General features: G+C 37.7%; 1 protein-coding gene across 3 annotated transcripts in view; it reads right to left on the reverse strand.

The window, feature by feature from the left end:
- CRACR2A (calcium release activated channel regulator 2A) overlaps window positions 1-26,885 on the reverse strand; it is a 51,485-nt gene that overhangs the window by 19,260 nt on the left and 5,340 nt on the right. For 2 of the 3 annotated variants that reach the window (XM_056495592.1, XM_056495601.1), the window contains exons 2-8: window positions 22,862-23,100; window positions 18,397-18,508; window positions 15,949-16,117; window positions 14,272-14,418; window positions 8,719-8,809; window positions 6,075-6,170; window positions 1,163-1,350 (exon numbers count right to left, since the gene is read on the reverse strand). In XM_056495592.1, coding sequence (XP_056351567.1) covers window positions 1,163-1,350; window positions 6,075-6,170; window positions 8,719-8,809; window positions 14,272-14,418; window positions 15,949-16,117; window positions 18,397-18,508; window positions 22,862-23,029 — 971 coding nt within the window. In that variant the 5' untranslated portion in view covers window positions 23,030-23,100. Of the gene's footprint in view, window positions 1-1,162; window positions 1,351-6,074; window positions 6,171-8,718; window positions 8,810-14,271; window positions 14,419-15,948; window positions 16,118-18,396; window positions 18,509-22,861; window positions 23,101-26,885 lie in introns of those variants that run through there. The other variant, XM_056495610.1, reaches the window with a different exon arrangement.

Consider the following 26,885-nt stretch of genomic DNA (forward strand, 5'->3'; position numbering starts at 1 on the left):
AGTCTGACCACTGGGCAGATTTCCTTTGTAGCTTTTAAATCAGATCATTCCATAGTCTTTGCTCTGGATCTGAAAAGAGAGGCCTCAAAGAGGAAACAAACCACCTTGAAGAGGAGAATTTCTACTATCTACTTCTAAAACACACACCAAATGTGCAAGCCTAAAAATCCTAATCATGGTAGCCATTTTTTAACACTAATTTATCAATGAAGTTCATTATTTATACCCTCAAGAAAAATTAAAGAAGGAATAACTAAGTAGAGCTTGGCACAAAGCTTAAGAGAAAAAGAATGGAATATTTGAACTAATGTTCTCCTCTATCCTGAAATGTGTCAAACAGCAACAGCTCTGAATTATATAGTTCATTGCTGCAATGGCTAGGCCCATCTGTCATTCATGTGCTCTCCATTGGCAATGAGAGGCTTCTGCAGACCCCCAAGCATTTTCTTTGAAATAGACTTCAGTGAACATTTCTGACAATTACAGCTTCAGGGTAGTGAGTCTGCTTTGTGCAGAAGGTAGAGCAATACAGGTAGCTGTCTATCATAGGTCATTTTTATCCCTCAGAATATGAACTGTAAATAGTTTTTCGTGGCTTTTTTGTTGTTGTTTTGTTTTATAAATTAGAGTCAGAATCTGAAATCTTCATTTGAACTGGAAACCCCAAAATTATGGTTCTGAATTGCAATAAGGCCTTGTGGGAATTAGGATAAGCTAAGTTTTATCTTGCTGGCCCTACTAGGCTTACTTTTGATGAAGGAAAAAAAAAGAAGATCCTAGGTATATCACAGTCAGAGTGCATTATCAGAAGCAAGTTTCAGATAGACTCAGCTTTGGGGAGGATTATGTACCACAACTGTAAGGCATTTCCATAAGGAATTCCATTGGTATTTCAAAATTAAGGCCTTACATGGATTTTTAATTCCCAATACCCTCAACCAGTGGCAGTGGGGAGAACACTGACATTTTGAACATGTAGCGAAAAATTCCATAGAAGCCAGATAAGCGACAGAAAACATGTTGAATTACTTGTGGAAGAACAACTAGAACTGCACTTGGCTTTGCAGGTGGTTTCTTAAGCTTAAATCAGCACTGGGTACACTGAGGAGGCTCTCTGGCACCCCAAGCAAGTGCACCAGGACTGCTGCAGCTGGACACCTACATTTCCTTCTCCTCATGGAGCCTTGATGCCTCCTCCTGCAGCACCTGTAGCTGCTGTTGAGCCAGGCTTAGTTCATGGGATGTTCTCTCCAGGTCTCTCAGCAGTTCCTGGTTAGTCAGCTTCAGCTTGGTGTTCTCCACTTTGGTTTCTTCTTTGCCACTGAGAAGCTGTGTGCACTGAAGCTCTAACTGGGTGGGAGAAGAAAAGAGAACAGAAAGCATGACAACTGACTTAAGTATCTTGGTCCTGAGGCTTTCAGTTTGGGCCTCAGATGTTAGCTGAGCAGGGAGCTGTTTCTATCAAAGCCAAAAAAATGAACAAAACATATATGGTGCTCTTCCACTGCTCTTTGTACAGACATCATTATGTTACACAAAAACAAAGCCATTCCATTCTATGACTGAATTTTATCCAGTTCAAAAACCAGTACAAACCATAAAAAGCTGCTACAGAGCAGATTAGCAGCTGATATTAAGCTGATATTCACAACAGCTATTTCAGACGATTTTCCACAAGGACCAGGCCTACACAGACCAATTCAGAGTTCTACCTAAGAAACTGTTAGATTTAAATCTGATAGCTGATAAACCTTCCCATTCCCAGCAATATGAACAAGCAGTGACCTTTCTGCCACCTCAGACAGATCTGCCAAGAGGTGTGAATTAGAGCTTTTTTATTCATTTTTATATTTCCTCTCCAATGTGCATCAACAGAAAGATACAACTTCCCTGTAAAACAAGTAACAGCAGATGACAGTGTTTTCTGGTAAGTAAAGAAGTTCTACCTGCTTCTCCCTGGCTAACTGAGCAAATTTAGACAACAGAGCAAAACTTTGTATTAGAGAAGGCATTGCTGACCCTAAAATATAAAAGTTTTATTTTGACTTTTTTTTGGGGGGAGGGGGGTGTTGGGGGGGTATTCATTTTAAGGGATGTAAAACATACTGGGATCATTACAATGATACCATTGCAATCTTCTGGATCTGAGACATAACAGTATTAGAACTCTCATCTTGCCCATCCCAACAAGCAGAGCTCACCCAACAAAATCTGTCCTAACCCAGCTCTTCCAGCCAGTTTCCACCCTAGAACACTGCTGTTGTAGTTTTGGTTTTGAACAAGGCCCAGGTTAAAAATAAAAGCAGAAAATGCTTTCTAGCCTGGACTGTGAGGAGTCAGGAACAAGTGGGAGCACTTAGCAGAAGCAGCTTAATGTATTTGCTGAACTGTAGCCTCAGCAGGCTCACATTTCACATGGAACACTGGCTGGGCATCAGATTCCTGCTGAACAAGGTTGGTTTACATGGATAGATTATGCCAGTTCCTGAATATTGCTTCCACTCCTCAACAGAATGAAGTCATCCATTCTGAGTAAAAGACCAGCTGCTTCAGGTATTTAAGACTAGACTCATCCAGAGAAGTGGCTTTGGGAGAAGCAAAAAGTGAGCACACAAAGATGAACTTCCAAAAATATTAGGAGCAACAAACTACAGACAGAAACCCCACTTAGAGAATAGTATGGCTGTCTGAAAACTTACACAGAGACTGTTCTGGAAATGCAATGGTAGCCAACATCAACTCCCAGAATCATCTATGCTGATGTTAGAAATACTTGCTATAAATCCTGGTGCCCACTCTTGTCAGAAACATAATAACAATGTCTAAACTCCAGAACACAAAAACAGGAGAAAGGATTGTTTCACAGCAATAGAAAGCTCCCTTTTTCCACTGTACCCATACAATCCTTTGAGAAATGCCAAACACTACCTTTAAAGCATTCATCTAAACACCTCCCAATGCAGAGAAACAACTCATTAGGGAAATGCTCGGCTGGTATAATAGAATGGCATTGACCCTATAGATTGTAGCTGCTTATTGGAGCTGCAAATGGGCTCCTATGTTCATTTGGTAGATGGAAACTGATGGGGGAAAAACTCATGGCCCATAGACACATTTAAGAAAATCTAAGTAGCAGAGAGAAGTAACCCATTTCCACAGGTCAAACACAGACATGGTATTTGATGGTGCATATTCTCTTTTTTTTACAAAGATGAGAGGAAAACCAAGTTAAAGTTGAATAAAACTGGGATTATCCAATGCAAATGAGCTGTTGCTGAAGACATTTATTGGTGTCCCCGAAAGACACACACATGGAGCACTCTCTATGTAATCCCTTGTTCTTAGCTCAGCATCCTTTCTGTAGTTTTTATATTTTTTCTCCCTATTTATTTCAGTATCATGTGAAAGATGAAACACTTATACAGTGCCATAAGACAGTTATAAGCATTTGAATGCTACTGATCCATGTTTTTATGCATCTCATTCCCAATTCCAAGATCATGCTCTTCAGCAGCTATCATCAGCACAGAACCCAGCATTTTATATGAGAAATCCAGTAACTCCCCTGCACTGATCCACGCCTTCTTTCTTCCCCTCACACAAAAATCTGTGCCCTAGAGGTTATGCTGGATATTCTCTACCTCCTCCTGAGATGTTCCAACTCACATCCCTTAAGGAACAATGCCAGCCAGACAACCCTCATAAGGGAGAATCCCTCTGGCTATGCCAGAGGAAACAACACTGAGCTCATCTGGTTTGAAAGCTCCCTTTCACATTTTTGTTAATTCTTTCCAACACAGGAATAATTACATTGTATTTTAAATTTTAAAATAAAAAATACTTATTAATGAAGTTTGGATAAAAGCATTTGTGTTGCTCCCAAGTGATTCTCTCATACAACCAAGCATAGAAGCATAATTAAATCAAGAAACCTTTACTGTCTGCAAGAAGAGAGCATATTTCCATGCCAGAGGAGGAGGCAAAAGTGAAAGAGATCCCTGGATAAGGCAAACATTAGACACCACACATGGGTATCTCAGTGAATGAAAAGCAATACCAGAAGATAAGTGGGGGCATAGTACTGTAAAAACAGATCTGAGTAAAGACAAGAGTCACTTTCAGAGAAGATCATAGAAATCAGAAAAATATATGTAAAAAACACTGCCTCTAACTACACTGTGTAAAGCATTCAAATAAATAGGCTAGGTTGGTATACCAGAAAAAAAACATCCAATACTGCATATCAGATTAACAATGAGCAAACCAGCTGGTTGAATGACAAAAGTTTCAGCTGCTATCAATCATCTGAATGAAATTATGTCACTCATCTCATCATTAGAAATAGTGAATTCCATTCATCCAGCACAGATTCCTTTCCATAAAACCAAAATGGGATAGTTTAATCTATGTATGAAGAAAGATCCTGTCTTTCAAAAGCACACTTGTTGTGATTCATGCAAATTCATAATGGAGAGGGGAAATGGTAATGCTAAAAATTACAAATAAAAAAACCTCATGGTAAATACTATTAATAATAAGCAATGTAGTGAATAGAAATGGAAAATATAAAGTCATATAAAAAATAATACTAATAAAAATAGCTCAGACATTGTTTTATGTTCTCCAAGATAGGCAATAGTAGACAATGGCAATGTAGACAACAATCATAAGATAAGACTTCCTGGTATTGTTGCCTATATTGATCGATTATACCAGGCTTAAAATTGAGTGAAACCCTTTGAATAACTTCTGTGGGTTTATAGCAAATTTAGAAAACATATACTTGAAAAAAACACAAGAAGAGTTTTTTACAGAATCACTGTTGACAACCAAATTTTAAACAGAGCTTAAAGCAAAAACAAACAAAGAAAAATACTAAATATAATAATTACAAAATTAGAATAAGTAATTTCTTATACTTCTGCAGTTAGTTTCAGACTAAACTAAAAGTACTTGATATGTGTGCTCTCAAAGACATCTTCAAAGTATAAATTATTCCTCTATAGTGCTGCAATGTGGTAAAGTGCCTGCATAAAACCACATACATTCTGATTCACAATGGTACTGGACAAGGGTAATTAACATCAGGCAGTTGATGTCAACTATGGGATAGACTTTTAGTTCAGTCCTGTATCTTTATCAACTAAACTTCACAAAATCACAGTGCACCAGGTTGGAAGGGGGAACTCAAGGTTCATTTGTTCCAAACTTTTTCGGCAAAAACACAGTTTAGCCGAGATAACCCAGCATCCCATCCAGCTAAATCTTTACTTTCCAGTGTTGGGGAATCCACCACTTCCCCAGGAAGTTTGTTGCCACTGCAGATGCTTCTTATTGTGAAAAATATTCTTCTTTTTGTCCACATATTCTACAGAGGGAATAGCATTTACAGCATTCCATTTCAGTCCTTTAAATTCCAGTGCTACCTCCTTTCCCTATTGCTAGTCTTTCCTGCAATGACCTTGGAGCCACTTTACAGCAAGTTCTCTGCTCCCCCGAGCAGGCAATGCATTTTAGAAGTAAAACACATCAGGTTTTAATATGGGAACTTGACAAGCTGTTACCAATGCAAGGGAAACATGCACTGCTATAAAACTGTTATCACAGGGCTATATCAGGAGCAAGTTGTTCAGGAGGGAACATTTCAAGTTCATAGTGCTGAATCAGTAGAAAACAAGTAAATGAGTGGCTGGTACAGGCTTTGAGCAGAGGTGTGCACTAGAAGAGCCAAATCATTGTTCTCTGCTCTTAAGCTCTCTGCTTAACTGTTAATCCAGTTCCTAGAACACTGAAGGCAGTGGAATTTTGCTACATTTTCATAAAAATTAACCTACTACCTGGGGAGAATATGAAAAGCATTTTTTTTTCATTTTACCACATAAAAGGAAAATTACTTTAGAAATAGAGGATAAAATTTTCCTAAGCACATGACACAAGAACAACAGAGGGTCACAATTTGGCAGAATCACATCACACCACCTTGCGGTTTCGGGACCGAAAATAGTATCTAAAGAAAATCATATGAGCAAATAAGAGCTATCTATTTTTAAACTCCAAAGGATATAAGTTAGTACCCTTTTCTGTTTTTGAACCAACTGTTCCAGTTCTTGTTCTTTTGACAGCAGCTTGCACTCCAGCTCCTGACTTTGGGACTGAAACCTCTCTGTGTCCTGTAAAATTCCAAGAAGAAATGGATTAACAGAACAGCACAATTGCATCACGGGAGGAGAAATAACGAATCAGGGATAAAGCTTTCCAGTTAATATAACAAGGCACAGGTAGTACTCAGTTTAGGGGTGGTATCAATCATCAATCTCTAAACTGCTGTAGTCCAGCAGCTTCCATGACTATGGTTGCTACAGAATGTGCTGATTGCCCACGAGGATATATCGAGTCTAGAAAGTGGGGACAGATACCTCAGGCAGGAGGCTGAGGAGCCCAGCCAGTCTAAATCAAGGCAACCAGAATGTATCCTCTCATTTCCAGCCACAGTAACTCAGGCTGATGTGAAAGAAACAACAACTGCCACGCTTCAAATCTGTCACTAACAACAATTTTTCACAGATGTTCCACTCTATAAACAAGCCACTGGGGCTTCAGGCTCTGCCTTTCACTTAGCAATTATATTAACCTGTCCACTGTCTATGTATTCTGAAGTCACTGGGAACTCCCAGCCACATTTAGGACTACTCCTTCTAACACTCCTCAGCTGAGAAAAATTGTCAGCCCTCTCCTCAGTAAAATCAGGTTCCAGCAGCTGGTATCAGTTGAGAATCTGTCCTGTTTCTCCAAAATCAGGCTTCAACTCTCTAAGGTCCCCAAGAAAATGCCTCTAAATAAAAATAAAAATTCCCTCAAGACAGCAGGGTTGTTACAAGTGTTTTCCCTTAAGCAGTACATGTAATGGGGTAATCAAATGCATGATAACTGGCTCTTTCTGGGGAAGAATATATATGCAAGTGAAAAAATAGACTAACTGCCCCTTTTGTGCAACATTCAGTCAGCAGGGTATTAAGTATTGTAAATAGCTACACTTTGTACTTATTTGCATCTTAACAATTTCTTTGAACCTATTCTTCAAGAGCTGCTCTTCATTCAAGCCACAATAATTTCCCCTTTATATGGCATCAATGCATCTCTCCAGGCTGTAAAGTCTTTGTAAGACTTTGCATTAGAGGAAGAATTTAACAGTCAGATCTCCCCAGATCTCAAATTAGTCATGCAAAGAAACAATACTTCATGAGTGTCTGGCAGCCCTTAGTGTGACTGCTGACTAAACTGTAAATAGCTTGAGTGGGAAGCTTTCATGAAAAAGCCTGAAAGAAATGGCTTAACCTCAAATAAACAACTAATTAGGAGATCCAACAATCATTGCTTATGGAAAAGTCTTTGTTGTTTGGGGGTTTTCAGTACTACTTTAGTTGGGACTATTAAGAGCACATAAACTATTTTTTCCACAAAGTGCTGTCAGGCAAAGTTGCAAATACTTTTTATTCTTCTGCTGACATACAAACTTTAATTAAAGGTTTTATCTCATGCACCACTAAAAACTGCTCTCAGCTTGGAGTGGAAAAAACTTGAAAATTTGAGTCAGGTTCACTACCCTGTAAGGCAAGTGAAAATAATGATTCCTTAGATGATAAAGGCACTTTTTTTTTCTTTTTATCTTTTTCTTTTGTTTTGGTTGGCAGGAAAGAAAAAACACTTGATATATTTGCATCACAAAAGGAAGCTTTAGATATATTTGATTATGTTGTCTAGTTATATTTATATAGACTTGATTGAGAATGGAGGCAATAACCATGATTTGGCAACATTTCTATCACATACTGCTGAAACCCTGTATTTGTTTCATTTGTATGACTGATGCCAAGACAACAGAAAAGGATGAGCTGGTAGCTCATGACTGCCTGTCCCAGGCCACCCAGAGCACCAGTTCAACCTCCAATATTTTAATACTCAAAAATTAAGGGGCCAAGTTACTGGAGCAACCTGGAGCATCCTGATCTAGTTAAAGTAAGGTGTCACCTTTCCACGTACATGACTCTAAGATGACTCTTTCCTGGACCATGCTGGAAGTTCCTGTTAGTTTCCTTGTTTCACAAGAAAAAGCAAGACAGAAAAATCCAAAGAAAAGACTACAGACACGGTAGAGGAGATTTAAAGATGACTTTCCAAGAAAAGGGAATTCACCTTTAGGTATTCTGGAAGCACCAAGGCACTGACAAAAGATTCTGTCCCATGTTTATTTTGCAAATAACCCGCGGTTATTCCACAAATTACTGTCATCACTTGATTAATCTCTTGTTGTTATCCCCTCCCAAAAAGCAGAGACTGCAGAAGTCAATAGGATTGGTGCTGCTCTGAGCACCCTCACAGACTGTTTTTCCTGATTGTAGCAGCAATACAGTTTTCCTGGAGTAGCACCAATAATACAAAGTTTGTAGTTTAACTGACTTTCAAAAGAATGCCAGCTGTGCTGTATGCCAGCCACTGAGCACAGGACATCACAGCTCCTTCATCCAACAAGTCTCTTAGCTTGAAACTGCAGAGACTGAAAGTTTGAAGATGCAGCACAAAAGCAGCTGTGAGGTAAAAGATATTTTTCTTCCTCTGTTGTGAAACACATTTTATGGGCTTTAATTTCACACCCAGAACAAGTTTAAAACCACTGAAAGGGAGAGCAGAATCCATGGTCACTGTAACAGAGACACTCACTTTCAAGAGAAACTGCTCTTTCTCCTTTTTGATTTGCTGTTCCATTTCCTCATAGAGATGTTGAATTTCTTCATCATAAGCAGCAATTTTCCTAATAAGAGAGAAAAATACATTGAGTGGGTCTTTGTAGCACTGCTTCAAGTCGTGACCCACATTACCAGCTAAGCTCCACATCGCTGCCTTAACACAAGACTCCAAAGAATGTTCTGGTGTCAAAGAAATAGAAATTTTTGTGCAGCAAAGCTGACAGATTAATTTTTTTTATTTTCTTGTGGAAGTAAAGCTTCAATAGTTTTAAAGCCAGTATAAAGCTGATGTTTCCACATAAAGCAGCTGTTCATTATGCAATTCTAATGACTCCTAGATCTTAGGTATAAGGAAGAGTTTCCTAATGACAATACTAAGATACCAGAGCCTAAATTGACAGTTCAAACTATTTTCACAGCAACTCCCTTTTTTTTTACTCTTGTACACTGTTGCCCACCCATTCAGGATGCTGAATGAGATACTTCTAAGATGCATTAGCTAGAATGGAATTCTTGAAAGACCTTCTTGAAAGCAGCCTTACTGCTTGTCTAACTGCTTTGCTGAAACAAATTTGTAAAACTCAGACAAGGAACAGAAATAAATATGCTTTGCAAAAGTGTATGTGACCATAGGGGAAAAAAAAAAAAAAAAAAGAACCCACAGAGCTCACTTTTTTTCCAGTAAAATATTGCAATTGATATCACTGCAGTTTGATCCATGAAGGATTACATGGAGTAAATACTTTAGCTCAGACAGAAAAACTTTAACTGTTGACAGGGAACAAGATATCTGCTTAGTTCTGCTACTATTCTATTCCATGCTCATTAATCCAGACACTGAAAAACAAAAATCTCTTTGTATTGAACTCAGGGGACATCCTAGAAAAATTTTTATAGAGACTATTAGGATTTTTACCTGACAGTACTGTATATTACCCTATATTCTTCTTGCCATAGCTGTTCCTTGAGTAATCTGCATAATGCTGTTACAAATAAAATACAGAACCTTCAAGGGCATTCACATCAGCAAGAGCAACACAAGGAACACACAGCAGAAAAAAAACCAACAGTTATTCTGCATCTACTCTTTTTTTTTTTTTTTAACTAATGCTGCACGTATTCTATGGTTTTGCTTATTGAAGGCCTGGTTCTCTTCTCATTTTAGACAAAGTCAATTTTAAAGAAACTTCAAAAACTTTACCTAATCCAAGAAGAGTGAGCAAAACCAAAAACAAGTCTGTCTTTCCCCATTTCAACAGCAGAGCACCTGACACTGCCACCTTGCTTTTTTGGTCACAGGTAAAAAAAAAAAGTGAGACAGTTTCCCAGGATTTACAGAAGCAATAAACAACTGTCAAGCCACAAGAATTGGAGGAAAACAATGGCTGTCACTTAGACTTTTGCAAACTGTGTCTAGGTGAGAAAACCAGGCCCCCAAAAGGGCCTCTGCCATGTGACTGCAACCTTTCAAATAGAGAGTGCCAGAAAATCCAGGAGCCCTTTTTGCTGCCTTATTCTCCTTATACTGTAAAGATGGGTCATGTTCTGACCTCAAATTATTTTCCTGAAACTAAGAAAATGCTAATTCCTTAAATTAGCACTCATCAATGGAATTGAATTACACAAATTCATAGAGAAATAACAACTACTTAGGAAGGCATGGCAGAGATACTAAGATCATACACCTACTGTATTTATGCAGTATAATGTCACTTTGACCAGCGCTAGACTGACTATTGAAAAGCCCTGTAACTCTGCAGAGGCAGAACACATTGCACAGCAGTCAGTGTTTCCATGGGAATCACAAGGATTTTCTGGGCTTCTGTATTATATCTGGGAGAATAACTTCAGCCCTGTGTTTTAGCTTCCTGATTTAGGTGCTTCTTTCCTCTTATGTCTGGAAGCAGAGGATATGGTAGCACCATGAAGACTACATCCTGAAGGCACTCCTGGATGTAGGAATCTTTTCAGTTGGTCTGGCACATAAGTACATGCCATCTCTGCAGGCTTAATACTCTCCAAGCATTTCATTAATGGATTTCCATTCTTATCTCTGATTGAATCAAACAGAAGGGGAAAATAATATTGCCTTGTAATCAAAAACAAGCAGAAGAAAAAACAATCCAATACATTAGCTGGCAAATATTCCCCACATATATTCAGGAGAAAAAGACTGAATCCATAAGGATATATGATTGTTATGTGAAAAATGTGCCATGTTTTTCTATTCCTCTAGATTACCCCTTCAAGTTTTACTTAACACATGGTTTTATAATTTCAGCGATATTTGATAATGTAGTCTCTCTTTTCAGTAACACTGGGGGACAAACAGATGGAAACGAAAACAGATGTAATGTGAGTTCACTAAGTTCAGATGATAAATTCAGGATCAACACACTTACAGGGGTTCAATTTCTGCCCATTCATGTATCTGCAATGTGAATTGCTTTGATTTCACAACTGCTGTTGTGCAGTTTGTCATAATGGGTCTTTCTCCTCAAAAAAACACAGTGATTTGTGCACAGTGTGAACTAATCTCCTGAGATGCTGATTTTCATTTTCTTCCACAAAGATGGATTCTGACGCTATCCCATGCTAAGTCCAGTGAGAAGTTCATCCTTTCCTACCCCTTTACCCTTTTGTTTATTTGCCTGTGTGGGACTCTTGTTTGAAACACAGTTTACATTTTTATTAGGTTTGTCCTTCAAATGCAAAGCACAGCAGCAGACAGAGCTAATGGCAGTTGAAGATTTTATCTGCTATTAGAAGAAAAAGATTTTTCTCATCTCTTTTAGGCTTACTTCCTATCAGTCTTATTAAAAGCTCCTTGGTTCTACTGCCAGGGATTTGAAGAATAACAAGGTCTGTCATATTCCACTCCAGCCTTTGCCTCCTCATTCAAGAGATACGACCTTTTAAAAATAGCTCTCTCAGAATAGCTGTTCTATTCCTTTAACCGCTGAGTTGCCATTCCCTGCAATTTTCCTCATCCCACTACATTCTTCCTGTGTTGCAGAGACCAGAACTTCCCACAGTACATTCAGGACACGGGTGCACTAAGAGCCCTTGTAGTTGCAGAAACATGCTTTGCCATGTGCTCAGCACCCTCCCTGGTAGTGCCCAGCAGTTTACTGGCCCCTTTTGGCTGATTCTGGGAAGATTTAATGCCTCCATGGGCTTTCTCTGGAATTGCAATTGCCTATCACATAAGCATGTTTTTGTTCATCTATGCTTTTTTTGGGTGCTCAATACATCACTCTATTATTTAAAAAACACATTTACTCCTATGTTTAAGAAGTTGTCCAATTTTAAACTAGCACTTAAAATGAAATATTAATACCAAAAATCAAGGAGAACTAATCTACCCCGGCAAATAAATATTGTACCCACAAAATCACATTTGGTTTAGATTTAAATTTTTTTTTTTACTCTCTGTCTCCAGTTACATCCGTATTAACCTGCCCAGTCCCCCATGTGTGCCGTATTTGCATGTTCGTGTATTGAGAACATACATGTCCAGCTTCACTGCTGCCTGGACCTACAAACAGGAACAGCAGCAATCTACTGATCTATTGGATCAGAACAGAAGGAAACTCCTGGATCTCTTAGACCACGGGACTGAGGTTCCAGAATGAAAATATGTGTGTGTGAAAGGTCCAGAAGAAAAGACAAAAAAAAAAATGGTAGAGAAGAACATCAAGGGTGAAAAGCATAAAGATTTTTATGGCACAAAGATCCCAGCACATGCACATGAAGCGTCTCAGGGCATCCAGGATAGAAGAAAGAGGAACATTTCAAGACAAAAGCACAGCCTACACCCAGGAAAGGAGACAAAAGGCTGAGAGTTGCCTTATTGCCTAATGACTCAGAGGTGAGTCAGGAGGGAAAGACTCAAGAAGGAAAGATGAGAAAGATCAAATTCATATTCAATTTGCAAAGAGCATCATTGTCACCAACCAAGAACAACCCAGTAGACATTATAAGACCTCAAAACCCAGCATGCCTTCTCTTCTGTGACCCCACATTAAATCCTGGCCAGTCTCTGCAGATACATGTATCTTAGTGCTGGTAAATACGTGGATATTAAAAAAAATTATTCTCGTCCCCTATATGGTTCTGTCTTGAGCTTTGCTGTTACTTGTACATAGTTTAGAAGAAACTGGGGGTTATTCATCCCCACTGTTACTACCAAAGACAACATTACTAATCTGATTCCTTCCAGAAGTCGACCACAAACAAAACAACAATCAATGTACTGAAATCAGTGGTGTTATCAGGAGCAACAAAAAGAAGAAATTTGCTAAAACATGTTGTTACTACAAAGGCATTAAAATTCAATGCACCTTCAAAGTAGAGATTTCACATCAACCGGAAAAGATAATGCTAATGTACTCTATGTACACCTCTGCATTGATCAGAGCTATTAAACAGACACATTTATTCATTCAGTTCCCAAAAGAACACTCACAAAAAAAAAAAAAAAAAAAAAAAAAAAGAAAAAGAAAACTAAAAAACCCACAGAACAAACCTCTCACCATACAGAGTAGTTAACAATCTCTACTCCAAAACACAGCAAAACTCTCTGTACACTGTTTCCAGCTGTTTGAAGGCTAAAACCACACACAGAGACTTAGCTGAAAATGCTACTACTTATATAAACTAATTGCCTTTAATGATAATACATTTTTAGGTTTTTTCCTTCTTCATAAGCCTTGTCACATTCTCAGAATAGTCAGGAGAGTGCAGAACAAATGAAGTACATTTTTAACAGAATATTTGCCTTTATTGGTCAGTCTGTAAGAATCTGAAATTCAGAAGTGACACTTTAAAATAAAAATACACTGTCCATAATTTTGCATTTTGTTAAGATTTAGCATCATAACTTTTCTCCCTCTAGATAACTACATAAAAAGAATGATCTATTAATTTTTAGTTCTTATACATATTTTTATATGCGTTTGTTTACATTTTATATGTTTTATATATAAAACATATATATTATTTACTATGTTTCATAGATTTGCTTTATATATGTTTGTTAGCTTACATTTTCACTAGTATCAGTGCTTTGTGCTGCACTAACATCTTAAACCTCTTATGTCTCTGGCCAGTTAATCCAGGTTTATAGCTTTTCTGCATGCAATGCTTGCAAAGCACACAGACAATTTACCAGATTTACAGTTAAATACGACTTTTCTCTGGAATCAAACTGATTAACTAGATTGGAATCACTCAATATTGTCTTAAAACTTCAATGCAATAACAGATATCTGTAAAAGAATTTCAGTCAATAAAATCTTAACCTGAAAATTTAATTTAATTATTTAATTTAATTCAGTTCTGCCATATGAATAGTTTTACCAGTAGTTTTAATACCTGATAAAATTTTACATTATGGGAAATACTACATTATATGAGGTCTTGTCCTCAGTTCTCCACTGAAATACCTTGTTTATTTCAGAACTTCAAAGAGCAGGCAAAATCGTTTTAAAACTACACAAGCAGTCTAACAAAGAGAAGTACTAACTTTTTTAGAGCACATTCCAACTCGTTCTTCTCATTATCTGCTTCTTGGAGCTGGGAAAAAATTCTGACTAGGAACTCTTCAAAATTGGAAAGTAAATGAGGTTCTTCTTTTCTTAGCTGCAACCAAAGTTGCTTCACATCAGTCTCACTGAAAGAAAAGATCATAAAGGATTCATTAAGACAGAACATTTCCAGGCTGCAGTAAATGTCCTTAGCACCCTTACTAGATGGAGGCTTCAGGGTATCACTAGTCAGAAGACAAAACTTATTAAAAACAACTTAAACAGTGCCAGAATTGAAAAGGATGAGGGGGTAGGAAATGATGGAGACTGAATTTATTAAAAAAATGCATTGTAACATCTGGCCATTCCTGATTGCAGAATAGCACAGGAACTGCTTGTTTAGTGGGTGCCTTGCCAGACACTCCACCTAAACAGGAATGGGTAAGAAAGGAGATAGGTGAGATACAGTATGCCCCGTCATCACTTCTACTAGAAGTAAAGAAAAAATCTAGAGGGGAGGGGGCAGTGGAAAAGCTAATCAAAATCCCTTCCTCATAAGAAATGAATGCGATTCAGACTCCTAAGTAATGTAGATATGTTAGCAAATTGAATTTGGGCTGCATTCTTTCATTTTCGATACATTTTTATTCCACAGTGAGTCTGCTACAAAAAGCAGAACAAAATGTCTTGAAATTCTGATTTAAAGATATACCAAGATAATGTTGTTTTTTCAAATCTGTTCAGCAGACACTGACAGCTCTATTGTAAATGATAATGGGTTTCTAATACTTAGCCAATATTCTCCTGAACCACTTTGTTTCTTCCTGACTCTCTTTTCCATGAGCATGGCAAGCCTGAACCCAGTCAGCAGAGTGCTGTACTTAAAGGACAAAATGAGGATAAGGATAGAAAAAGTGGGTGATAAATATCTATTCATAATGAAAGCTTTTCAGGATGACTGACAATGAACTGTTTCCTGGAACAAGCAGTCAGGGGAAGAGAAGGACTGATGAGCACTTTTATTCCATAGTGAGAATCACCGATGTATTTCTTAAATATTTGTACCACTTGTCCAGATTCTCTCCCATTCTTGCCCAGTGCTTTTCTTTAGTTCTACAGTATTCATTGTGATTGACCAATGAATGTGTGGCCAGCACACAAAAAGCTCTTTGAGCAGGTTTTATGCTCCATATTTCAGAGTGAACCATCCTGGCCTTGGAGGAAGTTGCATTACCAAACTAATAACAACACACAATTACACATGAAGAGGAGAAGAAAAAACAGAAAAAGTGGAGAAAACGTCCCTGCTTATGGTGCACTTTAAACCAAAGCCCTTGCCAAAAATAGCAGTCATCATGCATTGATTGAAAATCAGTGACATCTGTGGATTACATGCTTGTAATTATCTATGTTCAGATCCCATGGCACATTAAGTGGTACAGCTTTCACATGGCAGGAAAACACATTTCATGTGCCTGAAGTACAACAGTTTTGTTCTTGAAAATTTTGGTCAAATGGCATTTTATCCTGACAACAAGAAAATCAGGTTTTTTAAGAATCTCTGGGGTTTACAGCAGCTTTTGTTCTCGCCATTCATCTTGGATTCCATTAAAATCAAGCCCAGGGGTGAATCATAAAAGGTTATACAACTGATTACTATTGCTGTGAGAACTCACTCATCCAAAACTTTTGTAGCTCCAAGCCGATCCATCAGATTTGAGAACTGGAATTCTTCATCCTCATCACCACTCATGGTCTCTTCATATCTAACTGGGCAGGCTGTTTCACCTTCTGATGGTTGCACCACGTCATTCTTCAAAGCAATCTGCTCCAAAAGAAATTGGCCTAAGAATTAGAAATTACACACATTAGCATTTTCAGAAATTACTTTAAGAAAAAATGTCATACTAAATATAGTAAAGCACAAAATTTATGGTAAATAAACAACAAAAGGATGGGGCATGCCAAGAGGATCCCTGAGTTCTATGGCTGGCTTTGTGCCCAGTTTAATGTCTAACCTTCAGTAAATCATCCACCTCAAATTCACAAACATAATAAAAAATTCATATATCCATGTAAAAAACATAAAAGGACATAAATATAACAACTCATCATAAAAGTTGTGGTTTTCTTTCTTGATAGGTTTAAACAGATTAGGAATCTAAAATATCAGTACTGATAAAATGTACATTAAACAAAATTTTGCATTCTTATTAGTGCATGACCAAAGGCACACATTCAATTCCTATATAAATTGCACACAGAAAGCTACATTTTATTAACAGTAGTTGTATGGTGAGGATGCAGAAGTGAAATTGCCACATGAATAATCAATACATTTGTGCTCAGTTGCCATAGACCAGATACATTCCATCAAATTCTAAATGTGACATCTATTTTATTTGAACATCCACAGGTCAATTTTTATTTTTTTTTCTGGGGAGGGAGGGGTGCGAGGGAGTGGAATATTGGGATTTTATGCAGAGGATTTTTTGTTATATTCTAAGTTCCAGCACATAAATTGCTATAGAACCAAGGAAACAGAAATATTAGTATGGCTTTATGTTTTTACTAAGTCCATCTTGCATTTTTTTCTCAAAGCACCCAATGGAGTATGTTGGCAACAGAAAGGAGTATGTCACAAAGAGAAGTTACAGTAAATTTCAGATTTGCCACCATTTAGAAATAGAAACAGGACTCTCCCATAGTAACTGGTGCAGCATAAGCTTTACCCAGACACCACTCTGCCTTCTCAAGCACAGTTTTATCTACTACAGCTTCTGCTTCTACCAGGAATGCCAACATCATCACCCAGCCAAATGTAGGACTACCTGACCTGGAAAATACCAGTCAGTGCTGTGTAGAAGGTTAAAATGCACCATGCTTTGCGCTGTCTGTCCTTATCTTTTACGTGGTGTGGTCCATGTCCCTTGTGTGCCTGCGTGGGTGTCTTTGGGGCACCTTTAACTTTACTACCAGCTGAACCTGCAAACAGGAAAGCAGTGGCCACATCACCTGGGCCTCTGGACTGGGATCCAGCACCTGAGCAGGAGGAATCCCCAGGATTTGGAGCTGCATGAGATAGCAGGCACCTTACAACCTCCCTTAATAAAGAGTTTTAGTTATGCAGGGACCACTTATGAAAGTAATCTTAATTTAACTTATGAGAAGCAAAGCATATATGATTTCATTTTTTAATAATGTCGATTTTCAGATTAGAGCATACTCTGTGAAGATATATGATCTACCTCTACAGTGGCAGAGGTAGGACATGAGAGAATTAGTGTCACAAACTATGGATGATTTTCAAACAAAAATGAGGGACCTGTAGATGGTAACTAAATTGAGATTTACTGTTACAATGCAAGCATAGATGAGATTCAGTTTTCTGAAAATGCTTAAACCTTAGCCAGTTGAGCTAAAATTAACTACAAAATTGATTCTGTGTAAACAACCAAGCACAGTTCAACATCATCATCTCATCTGGAATGTCACAGCTGGGGAGAAAATCACCCTGTGACAAACACAGAGAACATGACAGAAAGAGTGCTGTTGCAAAACAGGCAGTTACAAAGAACTTATCTTACAGTAGCAATAATTGCCTCATCTTGTTTTGTTTTGAAATAAATTAACATCACTTGAAGAATTAATTCATTGTAGAAAACATTCTCATAGCTCTAAGGACAGTGGAGTAAACACATTCCTAGCATTGTCTTACATTAAGATTAGAGATAATTAAAATTATCTTTCATGTCTTATTACCTGATATGAAATAACACACAAGACTTCCCCCTCCTCGTGCCCAAGGGAAACCTTCAACAATTGCACATAGATTTACTCAACAGCTTAAAACATGTGTGATTCAGATGATTACATCATTTTCTCATATTGTGTCATGGCTTGTCATTTTACAAGAGAGAAAGACCCTAGAGCCCTTTGTCTATTTATACACATAATTTGACCACTTCTTCCTCTGCTACATATATCTGCTACATTTAGGGAATAGTGTGGCTCCCTGTGTGCATTATTAAGTGTACTGTTAAGAAAAAATTCTTTTTGATTGATGTGGAGAGTACAGAACATGAATAAAGCTCAAAAGAGGAGACATGCTTTCCAAAACTCACTGAATCCTGTGATGAATTCCTTTGGGGTAAGTGAGCCATTGCCATCAGCATCCAATGTAACAAAAACTTTTTCAAGTTCTTCCAGGCTAAGAGGTAACTCAGGATGAAGTCTCTGTAATGACAAAACATGCAGTAACTTTACCCATTACTACAGGCTAAGAGGAAGACTGGGTTCTACAAAACATCCATAGTACAGCAGGATAGACCCTTTGATTCCCTGAGTGAAAATCTAATTACAGAGCAAAACCAGATCAACTGAGGGACATTTGATGTAATGACTTCTTTATTTGAATTTATGAATCTATTATGACAACGCAAGGAGAACAACTGCCTGGTGCCACAAATTCCAATCACACAAGGAAGAGGAAGAACTTGAGGTGGAGCTCAGCATCCTGGTGAAATGGCTTGATTATCTTGGTGAAATGCCTTGGTTATCAGGCTACTGGACAAACTTGGCAGCAGAACTGTACAGCTAGTTCCTTCCACGTCACGAAGTCAAGCAAGAGACTCTCTAGACAACTACATTATAGAGGATACACTATCCCAGTTTAAGCTGATTCAAAAAGTGTACATAAATAAGTAAATAAAACAAAGCCAAGAAAGCTGCATGGTCTAAGGACCAAACCTGTTTCTCCCACAATGAGTTAAATGGAGTTCACAACTGTTTACTTCTGAAATGCAGCATGACCACACCAAAAAGGACACAGCTTCATAAAATCAGCTCCACAAATATCATGTATTTTTGCCTGATAATCTAAAAACAGGCATAAAAGAAAAGAATTCTGTAAAACAATCCAAATAACCAGCATTTCCACTGAGAGACAGCACTAGGAAAGTTAAAACCTTTCCTCAGTTTGAGAAGCAACATAAATGCACATTGGTTCAGTCCTCTTCTTTATTAATTAACATTTTAATCCCCTCCTGAACTTCTGTTTTATATACAGCACATTAAAACTGCAAGCTGGTAGGTTGATAAAAAGCGATTTAAAAATTAGATTAAAAGTACTGATCCTTTCCACTGTTGGGGAGGGATTTAGGGCCAGAAGATGTTTCTCCTGCAATCCAAGAGAGCAGGAACCACTATCCAATATGCTAAGCCATAAAGGCAAGGTAAGAACTGGCTGAGTGCATTAACCAGGAGTTCCCTGGTTGCTACAAATGGTTTAGGGTATGCCTCATGAACTGTATGGGTTAAATGGAAGAGTGGTGAAAGGAATTCCAAGGTGGTCCTGAGAAGTGAAAGCAACAGAGCTCCTAAAGCACAGAACCATCTGGAATAGTCACAAAGGGATTTCTGAGCAGAATGTGTACTGCTGTATGCTTCCAAAGAAAAAACAAACAAAAAACAAAACAAAAAACAAAACTAAACAAATAAAAACAAAAAAAAAAAAAGAAAAACAAATTTTAAAAAACAAACGTAGGAAAACTTGGTGTATACTCAGTTTAAATTACTTATTTCATCAGTGAATCAGTGATACACCTGTCTTCAGTTCCTTACTTAAATACACCCATCTTCCCAAAGTTTGGATTTCAGTCTGTAAGATCTAAAGGGAAACTTTATAAAACCAGCTTCCCTGTGGAAAATTCTTATACCAATGAGGCAGAAGATGCTTCAAACAAATTACTCTTTTTGTGTTCAGAAAAACAGAAACTGCTCTTACCACCAAATCTTTGGGACCTGCTGAAGGAGCACCCATTTGACCACGCCAAGAACACAAACCCAGCTGCTATTCCAGTGCAATGGCCTGTGGGTCTTGCTGCAAACCTGACTGACAATTAAGGGCTTCTCCAATCACAGCTGCAGTGCCCCAATGCAGCATCCAAATTCTGATGAGAATTACACTAAATTTGCAGTAGAAAATACCACAATTATTTGTATTTTCTTGGAAAAACAAAAAAAGGTATGAAAATAGGAGATTCTGAGGAATGTACCAACATTTTGCTCCATGAAATTCCCTCTAGATATATTACAGACTTCTATGAACTGGGACACATTTACAAAGACTAAGTCAGTGTTTTCCCAGCCTCTTGGGGTTTTTTCTTAATAAAAAAATTAAGGTGGTTTGTGGCTAGGAAAGCAAAATGTTATTGGTCTCATAGTTGTTTTTTTGTTTATTTAAAAATTTTATTTTTTGTTTATTTTGTTTATTGCTCATTTCAAGCTGACTGCAAAAATACACAGGACCTTTCAGTATGAGTCTCCTCATATTTTTAAAATAAAATAAAACAAAATAAAACATATTCAGAGATACTACTGTAGCTTCAAAAAAGATATCTGCACTGCCACCAAATGTGCTCTGTGGTTTCTGTGCTTAATTCTCTCAAAATTCCAAGCTTTTACTCAACTAAATAAAGGGACAGAAGTCAAATAGCTAAGAGCAAGATCTGAACCCAATCCTCCCATGCAAATTGGAACAAAACATTTTACAGCACTAATTCTCATTATTCATTATAACCTCGAGGACCAAGAGATGAAACTGTGGTTTCAAGTCTAAGGTATAATTTTCTTTCTCGCCATTTCAGAAAACCTTTTGTTGGTTTGAAAGTTGGGTACATTTGGTATTTAGAAGAGAAATTAACTTTTTTTTAAAAACCAGCTATTAACATCCTCTCACAATAAATAACAACATACAATCAAGGAGGAGTAAATCTTTAGTCTAGTTACTGTTATAGACACAAAAGAAAACACTGCAAGATTTGTTCCATCAAGATTAATCGAATTTCAGATACTTAGCACTCTGTTGAAATCATGCCTTGTGTCCCATGACTAAGGATTAAAAAGCTTAGCATTAGCATCCTATATTTGAAGCAAAGCTTCAGGAATGATAAGCAGTACAGACCTACCAAACAGTACAATGCAAGAGTGATCAACACTTAGTACTTTTTAAGGAAAAAAAAAAATGTATGTTATTGGTTTATGTTTTTCTTATATGGAGCAAACATTATGAAAAATGCAGGAAATGAAATCAAGGGTAAAGAAACCATCTCAAATGTCCTGAGTCCTTTATTTCTGTATTAAAGAACTTGCATGCACTTACATCCATAGATGAAGTTTTTAGATATAGTAAACAAACACTCATGACGAAATAGAAGAATGAAATAGAACTTCATTTGTTCTTTGTAACCCTGTTTCTGCTGCATTTTTATAACATCTGTTTTAGAACCTGAAGTATACATTTAGCAGCACTCTAAGCATAAACCTAGAATCAAACAGAAACAAATAATTTTACATTCCTTGCAAAAACAGGTATTAAAACATTTCATACACGTATGCAAACATATAAATATAGGGGGTTTCTATTAGGTAAAAATATATGCCATTCAGTTTTGGAAAGACTGCAAAATTGTAATCCATTAAACTCTCTGTGGCTTTGTATTTACCAAAAATTACCACTGACAATATATTTGGTTTTTTGCATTCGGTTGCTTTAGTGAGATAATTGGCAAAGCCTACAGCAGAGCAAGCATCTGCATTCCCCTCTTTTTTCAACTTTCCATAATTAACAGAGGTCATCAGAAAACTCAGCAACACACAGCTGCAAAGAAAGCTCTTGAGAGCTAGCAAACTGAGCAGTTCACTTAGGAGGTTTTTGCTTTTCCAAAGTAGGTAGTTAAAGTCGTCTCAACTCTGTTTTCATAGAGACAGACAACTTTGTTTCTGAGGACAGGGAAAGTTTCTAAATTTTCTATTAGATGCTTTCTTTAGTAGTAGGTCATGATGAATTTGTTTTGCTCCTGCTTCCCAATTCTGTTTCATCCATAAGTACTGAAGTAGAAATGGATTAACACAAATGATGTTTTGCATGTCAAGCATGAGTACATTCCTGTTTTCTGCCACATGCTGGTTCAAATCATCTTATCACTTCTGTAATGTGCCACAATCACATTTTCAAAAGCTTTTATTATATATAGTTGTTTTTTCTCGTCAGCATATCCAGCAAATCTGATTTTGGGCCCTCAAACAAATTAAGCACAATTTCCTAAGATTGTTGCCAACACTGAACAATGCTAAAAATATTGTTCCTCTATACTTCCTACATGCATATATATGATCCAGCTGAGAGTTCATCCTTGTCTGACAGTGAAGCCACAGGGAAAGACTTTATTTACACAACTTTGCTGAAAAAAAGGATCAAATTGGCAGACTGGATGCACTCCTGACACTGGCAAACCACAAAGTAATTAATTTAACGGTGTTTCCATGTCTTCAACAAGAATGGAATTGAATTCCTGGGGCATTTTTTAAAACTTAATTTACTTTGATTTTCCACTTTTTTGTTGCTTTTGTAAGAAAAAATGCAAGCATTATATAAGACTTAAAAGATATTATTTTAAATCCCACATATCTCTTTAAAATCATGAGGAGGGTGTTGACATTTTTAACTCTAAATTAGTTAGCCTGAACTCGTTAAGAGCTTTTAGGAGCTTTCTCATTGTGTATTTCACATAACCAATTTTGTTTTACCTGCATGTCTTGACGAGTGACAAAGCCTTTGCCTTCCAGATCACAAATCTGAAAGAACTCTTGTGCTTTTCCCAACACAGTTAGTTCTGGGTCTTGCTCTCCAGTCCTGCTCCTCTCTGCATCTCCTGGTTGCACAGGACTGGTGCAGTCTCCTTTTCTTCTGTCCATGGTTACAATCTCAACTCAGGAATATCCTAGGATGCTGCAATCCCATTTACCCAAAAATTCTGATCTGAAACCTGTGGATGGAAAAAAGTAAGGAAAAAAGCAAATCAGACCCTCTTAATGATGCTTTCCACAATCTCTTAGCAACCATCTCTTTAATTAGGCACCAAAGCTTAGAAGAAGAAAAAGCTTTTTGAAAATGCTTACCCTTGATGGGCTGCAGTAAAGACATTGCAAATGGGATGATGAGCAAGGAAGGGGGAGTCTGAGGGAAGGAGAAGACAAAACTAGCTCTGAAATGGAATCTTAAAGCAAAATCAGCCAGTTTGACAAGAAATAAAGACAATCAACCAACATGAACAAGAAAACACAAGAAATATAGGTAAAGGCAAGAGTAAATTGAAGTCACTACAATTTGTCTTCATGTCTTTGTCTTGAATCTGTAGTTCTTATCTAAGTAGGTCTACCTAAAATAAACATAAATTTGTAGGAAATTTTTTTACAGAACAAAGAATTTTGTAAGGCATTTGACTAATATAAGATAATACAGCCTGATTCTGATCCAGTATGACTGGCACAGCCTGGAGCAACTCCAGAGAGGCCAATGAAATTTTTTTAGATATGGAACTTGCGTTGTTTTCAGAGCAAAGACTTCAGCACTGCACAGATGTGAAGGTATAACATGAGGAAACAAGACCTTAGGCTTGTCTGTGCAGCCTCTTAAGGTGAAAAGGCTCTGATGACATAGACAGAGCAACCCAGCCTGTTTTACTCCATGCTTAAGTTCAAACCTGGCACTCCTGGAATACAGCACCCACTAAGAACTTCCCAGAACTCACACAGCTTCCCACGACAAAGTGATTTCTCTGGTAGCCATGGTCCAGGCAGCTGGACTTCCCACACTGCATGTAAGTATAATTTTCTGCAAATAGGCCATTGACTTCAAACCAAGCTAAGATTTCGGTGAGCAAATCACCTACCCCCTCTGAAACCATGTGACATAAATCTGCAAACATTGGTAATTTTCCTCTCCCTCCCTCCTCTCTTTTATCACTTCAATCATCCCAGGATTGTTGTTCAAATACTTTCCAGAGCTGAAATAACTCTGGCTACAAGGCCAAAGAACCTGTCAGAATCTTCCTAAGCAGTGTTACAAGCAGTAGAAGAAAAAACATTCTGAGAGAGGCCAAGGGATGTCTACACCTAGTATCCAGAATTTCCACCTTGGAAACTCCTTCCTCAGAATAGGTCTTGCTTGAATTTTAATGTACAGCTGTCAGGAGTGCCTGACAAAACCAAGACCTCTCTGCTGGGGCAAGCCACGCTCCATACCCCAAGAGGCACCAAATCCTGTCAGAGCACCCATGCCAGCACCCCTGGATAATTAACAAGGCTAGAAAATGCTGTCGTGGGGAATTCTGGTCACACATACCATGGGACTTTTGCCTACTACAGCTGCCTGAACAGCTGTAATCTCTTTCTCTTAAGAGGAAAATTTCTGGCTCAGAAAGTCTGACCGACATTCAGTAGCTGGGAAGATACACAAAGGAAAAGATTGCTCCATAATTGTCCTGCTTCTTAATCCCTCCCATGACGTTTCCAACAACAGACTTAAAAACAGTTTATGAGCCAGATGAATCTTTGCTCTACTGTATATAGCCACCCATAAGTGGATCAGATGGAAAGCCACAGTCAAACTATTCTGGTGTCATAGTCTGGATAATATTCTCCTTTCACACTGCTTTTATACACCTGAACCTCCATTACTTCAATACAGCTCACTCCTGGCTGACACCAGAGTATGAGGTAACAAACCAGGCCAAGAGTTCCAACTTTGCAATGGCACTAACGTATTAGATTTTTTAAATATTTTTTTCAACAATTTCTCAGAAGGCCACAACTTCAGGAGCAGGCCAAGTTAATCAAGATAATAAATGCTGCTAGTGCCTCTGCACCGTCCATTAGACTTCCTTAGGAAAGAAGAAAAGTTATGAAAGGAATAGACAGCCCATTGCAAGTGAAAGAACAGAAATACAAAAGCAGATGAAAAATGGTGGAACAAAAAGCCACAATATACACTTTGATAAAGTTGTTTGCAGTTAACAAACAGTACAATCCAGCAAACATTACCATGCTTTCTAAATACTTCCATACCACAAAATGAAATTACATGCATCATGAGAGCCTCACCTTCTAATAAGTTGCCCCACCTTTTACACACATCATAAAAACTTGCTACACAGCAAGTGTCTTCAATACAGCAGAAAATTAAATTAGAGCATCTGCAAAACCTCTTAATTCTTATGGCAGCTTCTAAAGCTGATGGAGTTCATCATAATTCCTACAGTGTCCTGATACTTTGCAAATGCTGATAATAACATGAAAGATTAAAACTGCAATTTGTCCCACATTACTGAATCAGCACTCAGAAATTACCTCAAGGCCAGTTTCCAGTAACATAGGTAGTTGCAGTCACTCATCCATCTCCTTTAGAAAATGAATGGCTTACAAAATCAATTCTATTAAGGCCTTTGACTTCCATTCTTTTGCCTACAAACACAGTTCACTGTGCAAAATAGGGTATCATATCATATCATATCATATCATATCATATCATATCATATCATATCATATCATATCATGACCTGATGAAACAAGCATGGCTCCAGACACTAAACAAGGATGTGTGATTTATGAGGTTTTCTGTCCCTAATCATGAGGTAAATTTTGGACAGGTCTGCAAAAGGCAGGTCACTGTTACTATTCCAAAAGGCATTTTCATCATTTCCAGTCAGCCTGCTGCAAATCACCAAACTCTATTAGTACAGAGCAATGTTGAGCCACAGATTTCACAAGCCATGATGTGTGACAACCCGATTCTCCTCAGCTGTGATAGTTAAAAACCTAGAGGGCTGTTTTGCCTGCCCTCATATCTCTTCAGTGGTTAGGTTTTAGTGAAATATTTTTCTTAGCATGTGTCTACAGGTACAAATTTTCTGCAGCACACTTCAAAACATATCATCAGCTTAAAAATATAGTAAGCTTACTTAATATCAAGGTCACCTTGGATTTGCCCAAAACACTGTTATGAGAGAGAGCACTTATGTCTAACAAACACTACAAAATAAAAAAATAGAATGCATGCTTTTTCTACAAGAAATATTTATTTCCTACAACCAAATTATATCTGTTAAAATAATCCACAGCTGCAGTGTAGCATTCCTGACACATGAACAGAGACCTCTTCAGAAATAACTTAGTGTCAGAGTTAGTTACCTTTCAGCTTTGTGCTGAAAAGCTCCTAAAGCTAAAATGTATCACCACAAGGAAGTCATCCTGGTCCCGATTACTCTGTCCTGCTTTTGAACAAGTATTCACTCAGTTAGACAGTGAACTCTGTTGTAGAATCCTTTCAATTCTAACTGGAAAGTTATAGTTTATTTAATTTAGTTAAGGTCAAGTGGTCCATCAAGTAAGAATCAAAAAAAGCAGGACCTACAGAGAATGAAAGAGGAATGGGACTGCTAAAACCAAAAAGAGCACAATAACCAAGCTCAAGTACATAGAAGTTTTCTAAGTACAGGGCTGGAGACAAATGCTCCCTATGCACGTAATACAATCCACAAGAAGCAAACGTGTCAGACAAGCTAGATGTGAAAACCCACCCAAGGATAAAGAAGGTAGAGCACTGAATCCCTGGCTGCAAGGGCAGCACAGTTCTGCCCTCATGGAAGAACAGACCAAACAAAAATCTGCAAATAATGGCTGAGGAGATCACTCTCAAGAAAGAGGACTAGATCAGTGGACTTCAACGCTACTTCTAGCCATTTAAAAAAAGATTTTATGGCCATCCAATATA

The sequence above is a fragment of the Oenanthe melanoleuca genome, chromosome 1, assembly GCF_029582105.1.
Source record: "Oenanthe melanoleuca isolate GR-GAL-2019-014 chromosome 1, OMel1.0, whole genome shotgun sequence".
Taxonomy (NCBI): domain Eukaryota; kingdom Metazoa; phylum Chordata; class Aves; order Passeriformes; family Muscicapidae; genus Oenanthe; species Oenanthe melanoleuca.